Below are 21397 nucleotides of genomic sequence, written 5' to 3' on the forward strand. Positions count from 1 at the left end.
GAAGCAGGGAAGGACCTGTGGAGACTTGTGGTCCTAGTCTCCTATCCTTAATACGCTGTAAAAAGGCCAGACCCCAGGACAAATGGCATCCACTTGGATAATTCCGATGCTGTCAGTGCATCTGGCAACCGTATTAACACGCCCCTTGCCGCACCGTATCAACCAGAACCCTGAGCTGAGTGCCTTAATTGGCTCCAGCTCCATCCTCACCTTCTCATTCTTGCTGCTTCCTCTCATCCTGGAGGACTGTAAGCAAAGCTCAGGGGTTTTTCCATTTCTTCTTTTTTTTTTTTTGAGACGGAGTCTCGCTCTGTGGCCCGGGCTGGAGTGCAATGGTGCCATCTCAGCTCACTGCCATCTCAGCCTCCTGGATTCAAGTGATTCTCCTGCCTCAGCCTCCTGAGTAGCTGGGACTATAGACATGTGCCACCATGCCCGGCTAATTTTTGTATTTTTATTTTTATTTATTTTTTGAGACAAAGTTTCGTTCTTTTTGCCCAGGCTGGAATGCAGTGGCATGGTCTTGGCTCACCGCAACTTCGCCTCCCAGGTTCAAGCGATTCTCCTGCCTCAGCCTCCCTTACAGCTGGGATTATAGTCATGTGCCACCACGCCCAGCTAATTTTGTATTTTTAGTAGAGGCAAGGTTTCTCCATGTTGGTCAGGGTCTTGAACTCCTGTTCTCAGGTGATCCGCCCGCCTCTGCCTCCCAAAGTGTTGGGATTACAGGCATGAACCACCATGCCCGGCCGGTTTTTCCATTTCTAAGGGCACTGGAGAGGGGGTGGCATTGTGGGCAGGGTACTGAGCCACCGAGGCAGGGAGGTCTAGAGTGGAACGGTGAATGCTCACCAGTGCTGTCAACCCCAGCAGAGCTTTCCCCACTGCTCCCAATACATTCTAGCCATTGCCAGCCTTACCCTGTGCCCAGACCGTGCCAGTGTGCTCAGTGGCGCCAAGGAGAGTCAAGACTCATATCATAGTGTTACCAAAGGGTTAATGAGATAATTAGGAAATCTGCTGTGACAAATCCAAGCTACCTCTACCAGTCATGCCTCCTTTTTTTTTTTTTTTTTTTGGAGACAGGGTCTCACCCTGTTGCCCAGGCTGGACTGCAGTAGTGCGATCATAGCTCACTGCAGCTTCAACCTCCCAGGCTCTGACAATCCTTCTGCCTCAGCCTCCTGAGTAGCTGTGACCACAGGTGTGCACCACCATGCCTGGCTAATTTTTTTTTATTTTTTGTAGAGATGTCTCACTCAATGTTGCCCAGGCTGGCCTTGAACTCCTGGGGTTCAAGCATTTCTCCCGCCTCGGCCTCCCAAAGTGCTGGGATTACAGGCATGAGACAACTGTGCCCGGCCCCAAACTCTTAACAAAACTAATTTCTGGATTAGCTTCTCCCCAAGGTCTATCTACCCATCTTCCTAATGTACCTCTTGCTCTGCTGACCAGCAATAACCACAGCAAGTCAAAGGACATGATCTTAAAAACCAAGACTCATAAACCAAGAGCAAGATTTATTTACTGTTTACTGACAGGGTGATCATAGGATTTATTACACACACAGGGCATTTCTGAGAGTGAAGGAGAGCACTGATAATTAGGCTGGGATAATCAGTTTAAACCAGGATGATCCAAGAACAACAGGGCAGGTTGGGCATCTACTGTGTGCCAGGCTGTGCCTGAGTTTGGGGTACACAGGTGTAGTGGGCCTAGTTTCTTTTGTGGCGGGGGTGGTGTAGGGGAGTCTTGCCTTGTCACCCAGGCTGGAGTGCAGTGGCGAGACCACAGCTCACTGCAGCCTCGACATCCCGGACTCAAGTGATCCTCCCACTTCATTCTCCCGAGTAGCTAGGTCAGCAGGTGTGCACAACCACACCTGGCTAATTTTTTGTATTTTTTTGTAGAGAGAAGGGTGTCTCACTATGTTACTAAGGCTGGTTTTGAACTTCTGGACTCCAGCAGTCCTACTGCCACAGCCTCCCAAAGTGCTGGGATTACGGGTGTGTGCCACTGTGCCCAGCTGGGCCTGGTTTCTTACGGAGCTCACAGCCTGGCGGTGGAGACAGGTGTGTAGACGCAGGCAGTGCTACAGCATGGGTGCTGAAACAGGTGTGAACAAAGCGTGGCGTCGGAGGAGCAATGGAGAGGGCAAGGGACGGTTTTCCTAGAGGGAAGCAGACAAAAACTAAGCTTTTCTTTTTCCTGTCTTGGCTTATTTCTCCAAGAAAGAATATTTTTTTGATAGTCTTGAAACTATTAAACTTGTATCCACTGACCAGGACCTTTCGCCCTTGCCCTTGTGAGGGTTGTTTGTGTAGGCCTTGGCAGAGTCACATCTTGGTGAAGACCATAGATAGCAGCAGTTCTTGAGACCATCCTGTCCCCACGTTACTGCTTAGCCCACCGTTGATTGTGGTTTGCGTTAAAAAACAAAAACCTGGCTGGGCGCAGTGGCTTGTGCCTGTAATCTCAGCACTTTGGGAGGCCAAGGTGGGCGGATTGCTTGACCCCAGGAGTTCAAGACCAGCCTGGGCAACATAGTGAAACCCCGTCTCTACAAGAGAACAAAAATTAGCCACGTGTGGTGGTCCACACTTGTAGTCCCAGCTACTCAGGAGGGCTGAGGCACGAGAATCACTTGAACCTGGGAGGCAGAGGTTACAGTGAGCTGAGATTGCACCACTGCACTCCAGCCTGGGTGACAGAGCGAGACTCTGTCTCAAAACAAACAAAAAGACAAAAAATTTAAATAGGTGGATAATGAATTTCCATGAGTATAAAGAGATTTTCCGGTGGAATGAATGTAGCGATCAGCTATGTCTAAGTCTGTCTTAAAGTATAAATCACCTTGTGTAGGCCCTTATTCTATTCTTCTTATACTGGGGACTGTTTAGTTTCTCAGCAGGGATTGTGTGTGTATGTGTCTGTGTGCTACAGTTACTAAAAATTTCAGACTATTTAGAAAAAATTGGCTTAGGCATTTGTTAGCATGAAGTTGTACAGAAATTCCTGGGTTTAGTCTGATAATCAGCACATTTATTTATTTATTCATTTATTTATTTTGAGACGGAGTTTCGCTCTTGTAGCCCAGGCTGGAGTGCAATGGTGCAATCTTGGCTCATTGCAACCTCCGCCTCCCGGGTTCAAGCAATTCTCCTGCCTCACCTTCCCGAGTAGCTGGGATTACAGGCATGTGCCACCACACCCAGCTTTTTTTTTTTTTTTTTTTTTTTGTATTTTTAGTAGAGACAAGGTTTCACCATGTTGGCTAGGCTGGTCTTGAACTCCTGACCACAGGTGATCCACTCACCTCGGCCTCCCAAAGTGCTGGGGTTACAGACGTGAGCCACCGTGCTCGGCCAGCACATTGCATTTTAAGGGTGCTCTATATGAGTGGAATTTGCACTGAAGTTTTGACCAAAAGAAATTTAGTCTTCAACCTTTCATTCCCCTAAGCTCTGGCCACAGCTGCAGCTGCAGCTGCATCTGGCATACTGTTGAATGGACTGGAAGCCTGGCACGGTGGGGTGTAGGATTTCAACAGTGGTCTCAGTCCAGATTTTCCTGCTGTGGGCTGAGTGACATCAAGGAGATAGGGCCGTTCTTGATGTTTTTTCCCTTCCCAGCTTTTATGTATTGCACTAATTTAAGATCAGAATTACTTTAAAAAGATAATCTTTAAAGGGAAAATTCTCTTCAATCCCACCACTCAGTACATATCAAGTATATTTTGCTTTTCCAAGCACTTCCAGACCCCTGTCTGCATGTACACTTATAACATGGTTATAATTAGGGTGTGTCCTGACTTCATTTTATTCTGGTTTTTCTATAGTCTAAAATTAAGTTTGGGGTGAGCTGGTGTGACCTGAAGGGTTGAAAGATAATGTCATAAGTATGGCTGTATCCTCAGCCCAATGCTGCATGAGGGAAATGCCCCAGAAGGGGAACCAAAGGGTTGTTCAAGTGCTAGACAGTTATTCTGGAGTTCGTTACCTCATTTTCTCAATCTTATCCCAGTCTTGCTCTCCCTTCCCTTTCCCTTCCCTTCCCTTGATGGAGTCTTACCCTGTCGCCCAGGCTGGAGTGCAATAGCATGATCTCGGCTCACTGCAACCTCCGCCTCCCAGGTTCAGCTGATTGTCCTGCCTCAGCCTCCCAAGTAGCTGAGATTACATGCACCCGCCACCACGCCCACCTAATTTTTGTATTTTTAGTAGAGACGGGATTTCACCATGTTGGCCAGGCTGGTCTCGAACTCCTGACCTCGTGATCTGCCCTCCTCTGCCTCCCAAAGTGCTAGGATTACAGGCGTGAGCCACCGTGCCTGGCCACCCTTTTGCCAAGTGAAATGGACTGAACGTTTTTGTCCCCCTAAAATCCATTTATTGAAATCCTAACCCTGAAGTTTGAGGATATCAGGAGGTGGGGCTTTTGGGAGGCACTTAGGTTGGAGGGTAGAGCTCTCATGAATGGGATGAGTGCCATTATGAACGATGCCTGAGAAAGACTCCTTATCTCCTCTGCCGTGTGAGGACACAGCCGGAAGACAGCCATCTATGAATGACCTCTCACCAGGTACTGCCAGTACCTTGATCTTGGCCTTCCTGGCCCCAGAACTGTGAGAAATACATTTCTACTGTTCATAAGCTACCCAGTCTATGATATTTTGTGATAGCAGCCCAGATGGAAGAAGATACCAAGATACTTTTAGCTCACTGACATGTCTTCTGTTGGGTTTTGTCAGAAAGAGGATCTTCTCATTTGGCTGAGCCGATAGAGTGACTTTAAATTCTGCCCAGAGCCTTACATGAACATATTGTAAATCCCCTTCCTCATTTTTTCACTCAGCCACAAAATACACATACCTCCCTCACGAAGGCGCCTCTACCTTTTCCCTTCCTCACTCTGTCTGCTCCCACCCCTTTCAGAAGACGATGTTATTATGTTGATGACTGAGCAACGTAGCCTTTTCCCCAGCCTGCCTCTGTCCTTTCTTCATGGCTGTAGATAATAGGTGCCATGTTTCAGCCTCTGTTGGGGAACTGGCTTTACTAAGCTCCAGCGATGTGCCAGGGCTTTTTCATACATTCTCACTGTAACCTCCCCCCCAGCCACACTATGCAATAGCGATTTGTTCCACTTTGCCCATGTGGAGGCTGCAGGTTGGAATTTAAGAATTGTGCCCAAGGACACAGACTCGGGAACAGTAGGATCCAGAGCTGGCTGACTTCAGATCCTGGCATTCTCTGTTGGACCATGCTTGCACGTGACCCTCTCTGACACCTCCCAGGTATTGTGACGGAAAGGTAAAAAATAAATACACTACTCTAGGCATATAACCGTGAGGCGGGGTAGAGACTTGAGAGTCCATGTCAGCTGGTTTCTTGGAGGTAACTGCTGGCAGAGTTAGCTCATCCTAGGTGACTTTATTGCCTCATCAGATTCCTATTTGATACTCCCGTGTGTGCACGCACGTGTGTGTGTGTGTGTGTGTGTGTGTGTGTGTGTGAAATATCCACCTACCTAGGGTCACAGTTTAGTGCCTAGGTCTTGGGCTTACCCACCTCTGCAGTGTTTTAAACCTTGGACTTTACCCAGCTCCTTTCCCCAGATAGAATTCATCTGCTCAGAAAAAGTTTAGTGAACTGCTGCTATGTGCCAAGCCCTGTGCTAAGGGCTGGATATTAAATCCAGAGAGACTGTTAAACAGGTTAAAGTTCTGTTTCTCAAACAAGGGTTTCTGAGTCTTTAGAGATGCATAAGAATTTTTAAAATTGTGTTTGTTACAATAATCTTATTTTACTGGCTGAGTGCGGTGGCTCATGGCTGTAATCACGTAATCACAGCACTTCACCAGAGGCCAAGGTGGGCATATTGCTTGAGCTCAGGGGGGAGTTCGAGACCAGCTCTGGCAACATAGTGAGACCCAGTCTCTACAAAAAATTTAAAAATTAGCCAGGCATGGTGGCATGCACCTGTGGTTCCAGCTACTTGGGAGGCTGAGGTGGGAGGATTGCTTGAGGCTGGGAGGTCAAGGCTGCAGTGAGCCATGATTGTGCCATTGCACTCCAGCCTAGGTGACAGAGACTTTGTCTCAAAAACCAGTTACAAAGAAAACTTCTTTTATAGCAATACTTTACAGCTGAAAGAGCAATAAAATAATTTTATTTTTTTAAATGTTACTCAGATGAGATCTCTGGATGTAGGGTGGGGATCTGGTGAGTTTTTTTTTTTTTTTTCTTTAAAATGTGTCTGTACATCACTCGTGAAAAATAAAAGGTTAAACTATTTTTTTTCCTGCTGCAGAAACATATTTATATTTAAAAATACTTTTTGAATTAGCACCTGAATCAGTGAACTAACTCAAATCTTGAAATTTGGGGCACCAGGAGTATGTCAGGCTGATGGGGAAGATATTCCTGAGAAAGTAAACCTCGAGTATCTCTTACCACAGTGTGAAAATTGTGTTCTTCTCCTAGAGTCTGTGGACAGCCTGGACTGGTTTGCGTCTTCTCTGTGGAACTTACCTAGCCAGCCAGTATGATCCCTTTGTCGTATCAGCCCTCAGAGTGTTGTACACACCTCTGTTATTCCCTGTGTTGTCTGATGTTCAAATATAAGTCTCAAGTGGTGTGTGTTTGGAAGAATCACTGGCTGAAGTTGCACTTGAGATCCCAGTTGTCACTGGAGTTGAATCTCTCTGTCCCCCAGCATCACTGAGTGCCTCCTATTGATGTGAAAATGTTCTCTTTTTTCTGGGGATAGGGCAGAAAAAGAAGTAGCATGCAGAGTTTCCAACAACCAACAAATTGGTCTAGTTAAGTACAGAAGAGACGCATATGAAACATGAAACATGCAGATGATATAAGGTCTCATTTTGCTTGACTGTTGGCTTTTTTTTTGAGATGGAGTCTCGCTCTGTTGCCCAGGCTGGGGTGCAGTGGCGAAATCTTAGCTCACTGCAACCTCTACCTCCCAGGTTCAAGCAATTCTTCTGCCTCAGCCTCCTGAGTAGCTGGGATTATAGGTGCCTGCCACCACATCTGGCTAATTTTTTTGTATTTTTATTTTTCGGCCGGGTTTCACCATGTTGGCCAGCCTGGTCTCAAACTCCTGACCTCAGGTGGTCTGCCCACCTTGGCCTCCCAAAGTGCTGGGATTACAGGCATGAGCCAACGCACCCAGCCAGTTTTGTGTATCTTTTCTCTCCCCCTCTAGAGGGTGGACACTCGTCATCATTTGTCTCCTCCCTGGAGCCAGCTATATTACAGGCATTTTGTTTAGTGATGAACTCATATGAATTATACCAAAAGTACAGAGTATGGTCGGATCCAGAGCTGGCTGGCTTCAAATCCGTTAGACCATTCTTGCCTCTGTAGGATTATCAGCTTCTACCAGTTTATCAGGTAACTGCACATAATAAATGGCCAATGATAAAAGTGGATATACAGCTGTAAAGCTAGGCTTCAGGACAGTAGGAAGGAGCCACTGGTAGATTAGACTCCTCCAGCCAGTTGCCAGGGAGGGACAAAGGACAAGAGATAGCTTAAATAAAATGCTGACACGCCCAGGGTACTCCTGTTGAAGCTGTTGAGTGAAGGTGAGTGCTTCAGGGATTTGGTGCAGAAAGCTTTTCTGACAGCTGCTCTACTGCCTTTTCCTTTGAAGGAAGCTTCCTACCTTCCACCCCTGATTGTCTGTAAGCTCTGGACTTGGCTGTCCTTAGAGGCGCAGTGCCACTGGTGTGCGTTGTTTGGTGTCAACTGTGCTCCTCTGTCACATGGCAAAGTGATGCTTGCACATAGTGTGTGGATGCCGAGAGCTTCCTGAGCCAACCCTTTTCCAGCCAAATCTTTCCTAGCTCTGGGGGGAGGTTTCCTTCAAATGTGTGGGAACTCACTAGACAGGTCATCCAGGATGGCTTTGGGATCCTTCTTAAGGATAGATGGAGCCTTTCTTCTTTTTTTTTTTTTTTTGGTTTTTTTTCTTTGTTTGTTTGAGATTGAGTCTCGCTCTGTCGCCCAGGCTGGAGTGCAGTGGCGATCTCGGCTCACTGCAAGCTCCGCCTCCCGGGTTCACGCCATTCTCCTGCCTCAGCCTCCCAAGTAGCTGGGACTACAGGCGCCCGCCACCACCCCCAGCTATTTTTTTTGTATTTTAGTAGAGACGGGGTTTCACCATGTTAGCCAGGATGGTCTCAATGTTCTGACCTCATGATCCGCTTGCCTCGGCCTCCCAAAGTGCTGGGATTACAGGTGTGAACCACCGCGCCTGGCCTCTTTGTTTGTTTGTTTGTTTGTTTTGAGATGGAGTTTTGCTCTGTCGTCCAGGCTGGAGTGCAGTGGCATGATCCTGGCATGATCATGGCAACATCTGCCTCCCGGGTTCAAGTGATTCTCCTGCCTCAGCCTCCCACATAGCTGGGATTACAGGTATCTGTTACCATGCCCAGCTAGTTTTTTTGTATTTTTATTAGAGATGGGGTTTCACCATATTGACCAGGCTGGTCTCGAACTCCTGACCTCAAGTGATCCACCCACCTCGTCCTCCCAAAGTGCTGGTATTACAGGCATGAGCCACCGCGCCTGGCTGGAGCCTCTCTTTTCACAAGGGAAAGCTCTGGACTTCTAGCATTGTCCTGGAAGGTGAGCTTCCTGCTGACAGTACAGTCTCAGGATTGGCACCTTCTGTCTTCTGTGATTTGGCTTCAAGGATGTGGTGTCCCATCACAGCTCTACCATGTGTGCTAGCTGTGTGGCCTTGGATGAATTATTTATTTTCACTGAATGTGTTTACTATGGTCAAATGTTTATGTGCTCCCTAATTCATATGTTGAAATCCTAACCCTCACGGTGGTGGCAGTGGGAAGTGGGGCCTTTTGGGAGGGGATTAGGTCATCAAATCATCATCAAGTTAGAGCCTTCATGAATGGGATTAGTGCCTTCATAAAAGAGGCCCAAGAGAGCTCATTTGCCCCTTCTACCGTGTAAGGATGCAGTTAGAAGACGCCATCTGTGAACCAGAAAGTGACTGTCGACACTCAACCCGCCTGAGCCTTGATCTTGGACTTGCCAGCCTCCAGAACTGTGAGAGATAAATTTCTGTTATTTATAAGCCACCTAGTTTATAGTGTTCTGGCAGCTTGAACAGACTAAGGTGGTGTTTTTCTGTCAATTGAGAAGAATAACACTCAGATTTGTTGCCGGACTAGAATGGAAGAATGCATCTAGAGCCACTGACATAATGCCTGGCAGGTGGCACACAGCAAATGACGTAGTGAACGGTGTCACCAGGATTTTGAGAATGGCAGAGGATGAGCATTGGGGTGGATGGTGGTGTATCCTCACATGTATCCCCTCTGGTTCCTTCTCTCAGTTGGAGATTCCAGGGAGGTGTAGGTAGCCCTGCGTACCAGCTTTCCATAGTCCTGGGGTTGTGTCAGGCAGTCAAGAAACACTTGTAAATAGATGTGATCTTGGCTGAATCTGTTAATGGATTTGCTGACTCTTACCGTTACTATATAGAAAGCCATTTACATGTAGACCAAATTGTAAAGAGCTCACTGTTGATGGCTGATGAAAGTCAGCCAGCTTTCCTTACCTGAAAGGGGATAGGTGAGGGACTTCGGGCCTGGAACCAGGATCAGCTCCAGGCTGCCCGAGGCTAGGTTTTCTTAAGAAGGGGAAGGGGTCATGTCTAGGGCTCCTGCAGGATCTGGCCAGTCCTTCCCACACTCTGCTTGGGTCCTGTTGAGCATCTGTCTGCCTTGACCTGAGGAAGCAAGGCCCTGCCGAGAGGCAATGAGCCTGGGGACCATAATTAGGTGATTTCGTGTAAAATGCTCTTCAGTTATTTCTTGGGAGGCTGAAGATAGAAAAATATGCGAGCCTCTAGAAGTCCTGAAGCCATCTCTAGACTATCACCCCGAGGAACAGCTAGTTTTCCTTCCTTGAATTTGTGTTTATCTGTGTAATAGACTTGCTTGTTAGTTGTTGCCAGGCCCCAAGGTTTGTGTGGGTGTGTGTGATGAGGAGGAGGAAAACCCCATCAAAAATGCTTAAAGGATTTTGCTGATTAATTTTCTACTAAAAGTGAGTTTCCTAAATCTTCCCAGACAAATACTTACAACTCATTAAGAAATAACTTAATTTTTCTGGTTTTGCCTGAACACTAGTGTGTTGCCAGTTTAGAAAAGGGGAAGGGGAGTTGGAGGCAAGAGCTGGCCTTTCTAAGAACTTTCTGTTATACTTGTCAAGCATTTTAAATATGCATTTAGGCTAACAACTATAAAAATGGGTGACTTTGGCTAGGCGCAGTGGCTTATGCCTGTAGTCCCAGCACTTTGGGAGGCTGAGGCGGTTGGATCACTTAATGTCAGGAGTTTGAGACCAGCCTGAACAACATGGTGAAATTCCATCTCTACTAAAAATACAAAAATTAGCCAGGTGTGGTGGCACGTGCCTGTAATCCCACCTACCCAGGAGGCTGAGGCACAAGAATCGCTTAAACCCGGGAGGTGGAGGTTGCAGTGAGCCGAGATCATGCCACTGCACTCCAGCCTGGGGGACAGAGTGAGACTCTGTCTCAAAAAAGGTGAGTTTAAGTTAGCTTTTGTGAATCTTGATTTTTGTCTGTTTCAAATTAGAGAAGTGAATACTTCCCCCCAATCAATTTTCAGTACCTTTGTAAAGGGACATACAGTGTTGGGGAGTCCACACACTTATATCTGTCCTCCTAGGAGTTTTTTTTTTTTTTTTAAACAGTTTTATTGAGATTACATTATTATACATTTCATGCATTTAAAGTTTACAATAAATAGTTTTTAAGTAAATTCAAGCAGATCTGTAGACATCACATTATCTACTTTTAGAACATTTTAATCACCCCTAAAAGAAACCCTCCATCCATTAGCAGTCACTCCCCGCTTACAAACTCCTCAGCCCCGGTCAACCACTCTTTGATTTGCTATCTCTATAAATTTCCTTTTCTGGACACTTCATATAAATGAAATCTATGTGGTCTTTTGTGACTGACTTCTTTCACTTAGCATATTTTCAGTGTTCATACACATGTGACATCTGTCACTACTTCATTTCTTTTTATCACCAAAGGGTAGTCCAATGTTACATATTCACCAGGTGATCGATATTGGGGTTGTTTTCACATTTTGGCTATCGTAAATAATACTGCTACGAACATTCATGTACAAGATTTGTGTGGACATAATGTTTTCATTTCTCTTGGGTGTATACCTAAGAGTGGAATTGCTGGGCTGTATGGTAATTCCATGTTTAACATTTTGAAGAACTGCTAAACTTTTCCAACGTGACTGCACAATTTTACATTCCTACCAACAATGCATGAGGGTTTCAGTTTCTGTACATCCTCACCAACACTTGTTGTTATGTCCTTTTAAAAAATTATAGCCAATCTAGTGTGTATAAAGTGGTATCTCACTGTGGTTTTGGTTTGCATTTCCCTGATGACTAATGATGTTGCACATCTTTTCGTGGGTTTGTTGTCCATTTTTGTATACCTTCTTTGGAGAAACATCTATTCAGATCTTTAGCCTGTTACTCAGTTGGATTGTCTGCTTATTATTGAATTGTTAAAGGGTTTGATTTGGATACATTTTTTTTCTTTTTTTTTTTTCAGACAGATTCTCATTCTGTCGCCCAGACTGGAATGCAGGGGCGCAATTTCAGCTCACTGCAACCTCCTCCTCCCAGGTTCAAGCAATTCTCCAGCCTCAGCCTTCCTAGTAGCTGGGATTACAGGCATGCACCACCATGCCTGCTAATTTTTGTATTTTTAGTACATGGCCAACATGGTGAAACCCCATCTCTACTAAAAAAAATAAATACAAAAATTAGCCGGGTGCAGTGGCACGTGCCTGTAATCCCAGCTACTCGGGAGGCTGACACAGGAGAATCACTTGAACCTAGGAGGCGGAGGTTGCAGTGAGCCAGATCATGCCACTGCACTCCAGCCTGGATGACAGAGTGAGACTCCATCTCAAACAAACAAACGAAAACTTAAAATTTTATTAAGGGCTTTATTTCTTTGCATGTCAATTTCTCATTGTTCCAGCACCATTTATGAAAAAGATGGGAAGCAATTTTCTGCAAATAATATATATGATAAGGGATTTGCATGCAGGAGGGGAAAAAAAAAGTCTTACAACTTGAAAGTAAAAATTACACTTTGGGAGGCCGAGGCAGGTGGATCACCTGAAGTCAGGAGTTCGAGACCAGCCTGACCAACATGGTGAAACCCTGTGTTTACTAAATACAAAAAATTAGTCGGGCGTGGTAGCGCATGCCTGTAATCCCGTCTACTTGGGAGGCTGAGGCGGGAAAATCACTTAAACCCGGGAGGCAGAGGTTCCAGTGAGCTGAGATCACACCACTGCACTCCAGCCTGGGCAACAAAGTGAGACTCTGTCTCAAAAAAAAAAAAATCAAGATCAAAATAAAAAAATAAATATTATTATGTAATTTAGGTGTAGAAAGAATAGGAAAGGCCGGGCATGGTGGCTGACACCTATAATCCAAACACTTTGGGAGGCCATGGTGGGAAGATTGCTTGAGCCCAGGAGTTTGAGACTGACCTGGGCAACATGGTGAGACCCTGTCTCTACTGAAAATACAAAAAATTAGCTGGGCAGGGTGGCACATGCCTGTAGCCCCAGCTACCCAGGAAGCTGAGATGGGAGAATCACCTGAGCCTGAGAGATGATGCAGTGAGCCAAGATCACGCCACTGTACTCTAGCCTGGGCAATAAGAGTGAGACCCTGTCTCAAAAAAAAAAAAGGAAAAGTCATTGTAAATTAGTGAAAAACATTTTTTGTTTTTGTTTTCTTCTTTTTGAGACGGAATTTTGTTTTTGTTGCCCAGGCTGGAGTGTAATGGTGCGATCTCTGCTTACTGCAACCTCCGCCTCCTTGGTTCACGCAATTCTTCTGCCTCAGCCTCCCGAGTAGCTGGGATTACAGGTGCCCGCCACCATGCGCAGCAAATGTTTGTATTTTTAGTAGAGACGGGGTTTCACTGTGTTAGCCAGGCTGGCCTCTAACTCCTGACCTCAGGTGATCTGCCTGTCTCAGCCTCCCAAAGTGCCAAAGTGCTGGGATTACAGGCATGAGCCATTGCACCCAGCCACTGTTTTTTTTTTTTAGTATTTTAAAGCAGTGTATTTCTTTCAACTGTATGTGTTTCAATTAGCCAAAATACAAACAAAACCAAACCAGCAAAATAATAACCAATAAGTCTTTATCATGAGATTTATTCAACATTGTTATGCCACTTCTTATAAGCTCAATTAATAAGAACTTACTACATCTACAAATTACAAGTTGCTGAAGGTTAACATAGTGAAATCAGCCACAAATGTTAAAAATCAAGGAAAAGTTTATTTAGTCAACAGTCATTCAATAAACAAACATTTAACGAGCACTTGCTGTGGGCGAGGCTGGTCATGGTTGAAGCCAAGAAAATAGATCTCTTATCTTCCCAGGGCCTTTTAAATGAACCAGTATTTATAAACATTCCAATACACTGCCTGAGAAAACAATTAATATTGCAATTATCATAACTTAGATGCTGAGATGTGAAAACTTGAGTCACTGGAAACCAATACTTGTTAATATGTCTTTTATTTATTTAATTTATTTATTTATTTTTTTGAGACAGAGTCCCGCCCTGTCGCCCAGGCTGGAGTGTGCAGTGGCGCGATCTCGGCTCACTGCAAGCTCCGCCTCCCGGGTTCACGCCATTCTCCTGCCTCAGCCTCCCGAGTAGCTGGGACTACAGGCACCCACCACCACACCCAGCTAATTTTTTTGTATTTTTAGTAGGGATTACAGGCGTGAGCCACTGCGCCCGGCCAATATGTCTTTTTTAAAAATTAGTAGTAGATGGTGAATATTATTGGAAAGGTACAGATACAGAATTCTGGGCACAATTACATCGAATAAGGCTGAGGTTATAATTAAGCATTAGGAAAAAAGCAGCACGTCTAAATGTTGCCGCTTGTGTTTCAAATTCGCCTATAAAATTATGCAAGTGAGTCTGCTTTTACCAGAGGGAGTGAATTTGTGTGTGTGTGTGTGTTTTGTTTTGTTTTGTTTGTTTTTTGGAGACAGCGTCTTGCTCTGTCGCCCAGGCTGGAGTGCAGTGGCCCGATCTTAGCCCGCTGCAACCTCCCTCTCCCGGGTTCAAGCAATTCTCCTACCTCAGCCTCTGGAGTAGCTGGGATTACAGGCACTCGCCACCACGCCCGGCTAATTTTTTGTATTTTTTTTTCTTTCTTAGTAGAGACGAGGTTTCACCATGTTGGCCAGGCTGGTCTCAAACTCCTGGCCTCAGGTGATCCACTGCCGTCCTCAGCCTCCCAAAGTGCTGGGATTACAGGTGTGAGCCACCGCACCTGGCCAAATTTGTGTTTTGATCAGTGTCCCTTTCTTCTTTTGTAGTGGTTGAAGCAATGCATAGCATACCTTTCTACTACCTTGCAGGTGTTCTAGTTTAAGCTGAAGTGGTTTGATAGTCTCTTTTTTTCCCCTTCTCTCTCTACCTGCAACCTGAGGATGCTGGGGTTGCTTTTCTTCCTCTTCTAAGCCAGTTAGTGTAATCTTCCTCCATGTTCTTGGCCTGCATTTTTCTCCTCTGGGGTAGAGTTCAGTTTACCACTGGAAGATGTTCGCATTTTCCAACCCAGCAGACCCCTGGTCAAACATTAAATATAGCTTCATGCTAGCTCTGTGTATCTTCTTGGTCGGGAAAGTATTTTCTCTCTCACTACAGAGTTAACCTTTCTGCTAAGAACTTCCCAGAGTAAGAGTGGATTTATTCAGGTATTGGGTACCTTCTGAGGATGTGGATTTCTGTCAACACTGATTTATAACTTTTCATTTTGAAAGGCTTGAAACAACCCATTCAGAGCCTGGAGGCCATGGCTCATGTGCTAGAAGCTGATAACTTTTGTTATTGGACTTTGGACGGGTACGGAGTTTGCTTATTGTTATCATCTTTCCTTGGTAGAGTGCACTTACACATCACTATTTTATATCAACTCCCCTCCCCCATTCTTGCCTAACTTCAGTGGTGGTTCTTGGTTTTTAAGTGTGTGTATGTGTTGTTGCTAAGAGTGAAATTGAGGTTATTTTATTTATTTTTATTTTTATTTTTATTTTTTTGAGACAGAGTCTCGCTCTGTCGCCCAGGCTGGAGTGCAGTGGCACTGTCTCGGCTCACTGCAAGCTCTGCCTCCTGGGTTCATGTCATTCTCCTGTTTCAGCCTCCCAAGTAGCCGAGACTACAGGCGCGTGCCACCATGCCTGGCTAATTTTTTTTTTTTTTGTATTTTTAGTAGAGATGGGGTTTCACCATGTTAGCCAGAATGGTCTCAATCTCCTGACCTCATGATCCGCCTGCTTGGGCCTCCCAAAGTACAGGGATTACAGGTGTGAGCCACCACACCCAGCCTTATTTTATTTTTTTGAGATGGAGTCTCACTCTGTCACCCAGGCTGGAGTGGAGTGGTGTGTTCTTGGCTCACTGCAACTTCTGCCTCCCAGGTTTAAGCTATTCTCCAGCCTCAGACTCCCAAGTAGCTGGGATTACAGGTACATGCCACCACACCCAGTTAATTTTTGTATTTTTAGTAGAGACGGGGTTTTACTATGTTGGCCAAGCTGGTCCAAACTCCTGAACTCAAGTGACGACCTGCCTTGGCCTCCCAAAGTGCTGGGATTACAGGCATGAGCCACCACACCTGGCCTGAAACTGAAGTAATTTTAACTGAGATACCACACAAGTAAAATATACTTCCAGTTACTGATGTCCAAATGGTTGTTGGTTTTTTGTTTTTTTTGTTTTTTTTGTTTTTTTTTTTGAGATGGGGTCTCACCCTGTTGTAGAGGCTGGAGTGCAGTGGTAACCCTGACCTCCCCAGGCTCAGGTGATCCTCCCACCTCAGTTTTTGTATTTTTGGTAGAGACGGGGTTTCGCCATGTTACCCGGGCTAGTCTTGAACTCCTGGGCTCAAGCAATCAGCCCGTCTCAGCCTCCCATAGTGCGAGGATCACAGGTGTCAGCCACCACGCGTGGCCTTAGTTTGGTTTTTATCAATGATTTAGGAAATATATTAAGAGACTATTTATAGTGGGTGCAGTGGCTCACACCTGTAATCCTCACACTGTGGGAAGCTGAGGCCCGGTGGATCATCTGAGGTCAGGAGTTCCAGACCAGCCTGGCCAACATGGTGAAACCCCGTCTCTACTAAAAATACAAAAATTAGCCGGGCGTGGTGGCACGTGCCTGTAGTCCCAGCTGGTTGGGAGGATGAGGCAGGAGAATAGCTTGAACCCAGCAGGTGGAAGTTCCAGTGGGCCAAAAGTGTACCACTGCACTCCAGCCTGGGCAACAGAGCAAGACTGTGTCTCAAGAAAAAGAAAAAACAAGAGACTACTTACAATATCTAGAATAGAATATTTGAACATATTTTCCACCTTTGGATGGGCTCATATCCAATAAGAATTAGATTAAATGTTATGTCTAAACTTTCTTTTTTTTTTTCTTCTTCTTCTTATTATTATACTTTAAGTTTTAGGGTACATGTGCACAATGTGCAGGTTAGTTACATATGTATACATGTATACATGTAACATTAGGTATATCTCCTAATGCTATTGTTATGTCTAAACTTTGAAAGTTGTACTGTCCATCTAATTCTGGGTAGAATGCTTGGTTAGCCCAAGTTGATAATCGAGAACTGAGAAAAAGATCAACACAAAGGGATTTGTCTTGTTATAGTGGATGATTGTTTTGTTAACAGTTTGGTTATGATGACTTCTTAATGTTTTAAGTGGCCATGCTCCTTACCTGTCTTTGTGCAGGGTGCCATAACAAAATACTGCATGGCTGAAATGATAGACATTTATTTTCTCGCAGTTCTGGAGGCTGGAAAGATGAAAGTACCAGCAGCATGGTTGGTTTCTGGTGAGGGCTCTCTTCCTGGGTTGTAGATGGCTGTCTTCTCACTGTGTCTTCACATGGCAGGGAAAGCAAGGAAGCAAGCTGTCTGGCATCTCTTCTTATAAGGGCACTAATCCTTTCATGGGGTCCCTTCCTTGACCTCACTGAAACCTAATTACCTGCCAAAGATCTTATCTCCAAATACTATCACACTGGGGATTAGGGCTCTAACGTGTATTTTGAGAGGGGACACAGTTCATAGTATTAGTCATAAATGACATAAAGGCTCTGGTTAATACACCCATCTGGGTTATTGTGCCTTTCCTTCAAGAGACCTGCAAATAGCTACATGTAGTGGATTATCAGGCCGAATTCATCCATCTATTTCCCATGAAGTACAGATGAGAGAGGACACTGTGAAATACAATATTTTCTATGTTTAATATTCATGCCTTATGAAGAAAGTCTTGCTATTTTAGTTGGATTTTATTCCTTAATCCCCACCCCCACTCCCAATTACATGAAGGCATAAGAAAAGGATCTCCCAACTAAATGAAGGCATAAGAAAAGGATCAGGTGGCTGGGCCCGGTGGCTCTTGCCTGTAATCCCAGCCCTTTGGGAGGCCAAGGCGGGCAGATTACAAGGTCAGGAGTTTGAGACCAGCCTGGCCAATATGGTGAAACCCCATCACTACTAAAAATACAAAAATTATCCAGGCATGGTGGTGGATGCCTGTAATCCCAGCTACTCAGGAGGCTGAGGCAGGAGAATTGCTTGAACCCGGGAGGCGGAGGCTTCAGTGAGCCGAGATCCTGCCACTGCACTCTAGCCTGGGCGACAGAGCCAGACTCCGTCTCAAAAAAAAAAAAAAAAGATCAGGTAGTAAATAGAATTGAATAACATCTTTATCCATGTTGGAGATTTTATGTATATTTAAAATGCACAAAGATAGTCTACATTTCCCTCTGTTTTCTTTTATTTTGGTTTGATCCTTTTTTTGTTTGAAATCTAAGCAAGGCCCCGCCCCCGCTCCCCATGAGCGCAGCTCCGAGTTCCGGGCTCCTCCAAGGCAGCCCCACTGGTCGTCTCCCTTTAGCTACCATCAGCCGCCATTGACCTCGTCAGCCGTGATCAGGTGTGTTCACGAGATCCGGGAGATCCCAGACTGGCTGTGCCTAGAAGTGGAGGGGAAGTTGATCTGTAGGAGAGAAGGTAACACTGATGACTCGCTCATTGTTGGAAATGCCTCCGCTGAAGGCCCGGAGGGCAAGGGTGCGGAAAGCACAATAATGGCTGGTGTTGATACTGTCATGAACCATCACTTTCAGGAAAGTAGCTTCACCAGAGAAGCCTACAAGAAATACATCAAAGGTTACGTGAAATCAATCAAAGGCAACCTTGAAGAACAGAGACCAGAAAGAGTAAAACCTTTTATGACAGGGGCTGCAGAACAAATCAAGCACATCCTTAGTAATTTCAAAAACGACCAGTTCTGGCCGGGCGTGGTGGCTCACGCCTATAATCCCAGCACTTTTGGGAGGCCGAGGCGGGAGGATCACTTGAGCTCAGGAGTTTGAGACCAGCCTTGGCAACATAGTGAGACCCTGTCCCTACCAAAAATACAGAAAATTAGCTGGCTGTGGTTGGTGCACACCTGTAATCCCAGCTACTCGGGAGGTAGAGGTGGAAGAATTGCTGAACCCGGGAGGCGGAGGCTGCAATGAGCTGAGATTACTGCATTCCAGCCTGGGTAACAGAGCAAGACTCTGTCTCAAAACAAACAAAAAGCTACCAGTTCTTTCTGTATTGGGGAAAGCATGAATCCAGGTGGCATGGTTGCTCTACTGGACTACTGGGAGGATGGTGTGACTCCATATGTGATTTTCTTTGAGTATGATTTAGAAATGGGAAAATGTTAACAAATTTGGCAATTACTTTGGATGTATCACCTGTCATTGTAACTGGCTGCAGCTTGTCATCCACATAACAACAGGACTTAAGAAAATGGGAATGATGTCATCTTGAGCTCTTCATTTATTTTGACCATGCTTTATTTGGAATGGAGGCATTGTTTTAAGAAAAGCATGTCATGTAGCTTGTCTAAAAATAAAATGCATTTAAACTCAAAATCTAAGCAAAAGAGATCATAAGGGCATTAATTTGGGGAGCAGGGACATGTGGTTAAGATGCTTTTTGGTAACAGTTTGAATTTTCTATGCTGATTAAAAAAAGAGAAGAACATTTTCTTTTACCCCATACAGTAGAATGTAAGCCCCATACATAATAAGAGCTACAAAAAGGTTTTTGGCCAACATTAATATACATGAAATACTATATTTAGTATACTAATAGGATAACAATTCAGTTTACTACTAATAATACAGTGATATACATGAAATAGTCATGTATAGCTCTAATATTCACATATATAATTAAAATCACATTTAAAATTTAAATGACATTAATCTTGAATATTCCTTTTCCCACTCATATAGTTTATGAAGCAAATTTATTCAAATAATCAGAGCCAAATTTTGAGTCAGCTGAGTGAGTTTTAAGGGTGTATTGCTTTCCATCTTTATTATTTGAAAGACTGTAATATTTATATTCACGTATGGTGCTGTCACTGGACATTTTATCCAAGGCCACAAGTATTCATATAACCCTGCCACAGTTCCTCCATCCCTTCATCCTATAATTGAAAATAGCTTACGTTTATGGATGCGTTTACTACGTGCCGAATATTGTCATCGGTGCCTTAACATGTATTCACTCGTTTATGCAGAGAAATCTGTGAGATTGATACCTTATCTCACTTTTTTCAGGGAACTAAGGTTCAGAAAGGTCAAATAACTTAGCTATGTGCTTAAAGTCACATAGCTCACGAAAGGCAGAGCCAAGATTCAAATCCAGCTGTGGAGCTCCAGAGTTCCTGCATTTTTTTTTCTTTCTGGAGACTTAGTCTTGATCTGTCGCCCAGGCTGGAGTACAATGGTGTGACCTCGCCTCACTGCAACCTCTGCCTCCTAGGTTCAACCGATTGTCGTGACTCAGCCTCCCAAGCATCTGGGATTACAGATGCCCCACCACCATGCCTGGCTAATTTTTATTTTTTCTTTTCCTTTCTTTTTTTTTTTTGGAGACAGAGTCTCACTCTGTCACTCCAGTGCAGTTGCACAATCTCCGTTCACTGCAACCTCCGCCTCTTGGGTTCAAGTGATTCTCTTGCCTCAGCCTTCTGAGTAGCTGGGATTACAGGTGCCCACCACTACCCCGAACTAATTTTTTTGTATTTTTAGTAGAGATGGGGTTTCACCATGTTGGCCAGCCTAGTCTCGGACTCCTGACCTCGTGATTCACCCGCCTCGGCCTCCCAAAGTGTTGGGATTACAGGCATGAGCTACCACACCCAGCCTTTTTTTTTTTTTTTTTTTTTTTTTTTTTTTTTGTATTTTTTTGTATTTTTAGTAGAGATAGGATTTCACCATGTTGGCCAGGCTGGTCTAGAACTCCTGACCTCAAGCTATCCATCTGCCTCAGGCTCCCAAAGTGCTGGGATTACAGGCATGAGCCACCATGCCCAGCCAGTTCCTGCTTTTAACTACCACGCTACTCTACTACAAGAAAATATAGCACTTAAGATGGTGAGATTATTTCCCCTAGGCATAATTGTTAAATTTAATGTTAAATTGATTTCCCCCCTTTATGTTAAACCAGTTCTGTTTAAGCATCTAAAATTCCCATTGATTATGAGATAATTGTGTCTTCTCCAAATAGTAATTTGTCATCCAAATTAATACAATTGAAAGAGGTTCATAATACAATTTGTACAGACTCAAATATATAACAACTTCCTCTTTTATAAGAATGTTAGAGAAGAGAAAATGTAACCTTATATTTTGACATATATGGTATGTAAGCCAAATCAATTTGTGATGATTTGATGGGATAGTTATACTATTTCTGAAACAACTACTGGTCACTAGGCACTGTACTAGGCTGTTGACATATTACCTAGAGTTATTTTCTCTGAAACTCTATAAGGAAAGTAGCATTGTTCTAGTTTTATAGATGAATCAATTCAGGCTCAGATAATATGAGAAACTTGTCCAGCACAATATAGAGCCTGGGGCAGTAGAGTTGAGATTCAACCTTTGTGGAGCTATCGCTAAAGCTTCTGTTCTGTGGATGCCACCGTGTGGCTTCACTGGGCATACAGAACTGGGTTCAGAAGCCCCTGATTTGGAGCACGTGGCCACTGCATCGCCCCGTCAGCTGGCTCCTACAGTCCTTCCCGCTTCCTTTCGTTTCTCTGTTTTCTTGCCGAGTCTGGCAGGACTTTTGGCTGCAAACAACAGAAATTCCTGTAGCTAGTTTAAGCAGAAAGGGATGTGTTAAAGGTTGTTGGTTAGG

At 44.6% G+C, this 21397-nt stretch overlaps 2 protein-coding genes across 4 annotated transcripts in view; both read left to right on the top strand.

The window, feature by feature from the left end:
* PDZD2 (PDZ domain containing 2) overlaps positions 1 to 21397 on the top strand; it is a 468182-nt gene that overhangs the window by 248569 nt on the left and 198216 nt on the right. The window lies entirely within an intron of this gene.
* LOC129037074 (translationally-controlled tumor protein-like) lies at positions 83 to 18903 on the top strand. The gene is made up of 5 exons (XM_054488952.1): positions 83 to 248; positions 5297 to 5312; positions 7386 to 7412; positions 18030 to 18473; positions 18780 to 18903. Exons 1-5 carry the CDS (start codon positions 83 to 85, stop codon positions 18901 to 18903), a joined length of 777 nt encoding a protein of 258 aa, XP_054344927.1.

Source organism: Pongo pygmaeus, chromosome 4, assembly GCF_028885625.2.
Source record: "Pongo pygmaeus isolate AG05252 chromosome 4, NHGRI_mPonPyg2-v2.0_pri, whole genome shotgun sequence".
NCBI lineage: Eukaryota > Metazoa > Chordata > Mammalia > Primates > Hominidae > Pongo > Pongo pygmaeus.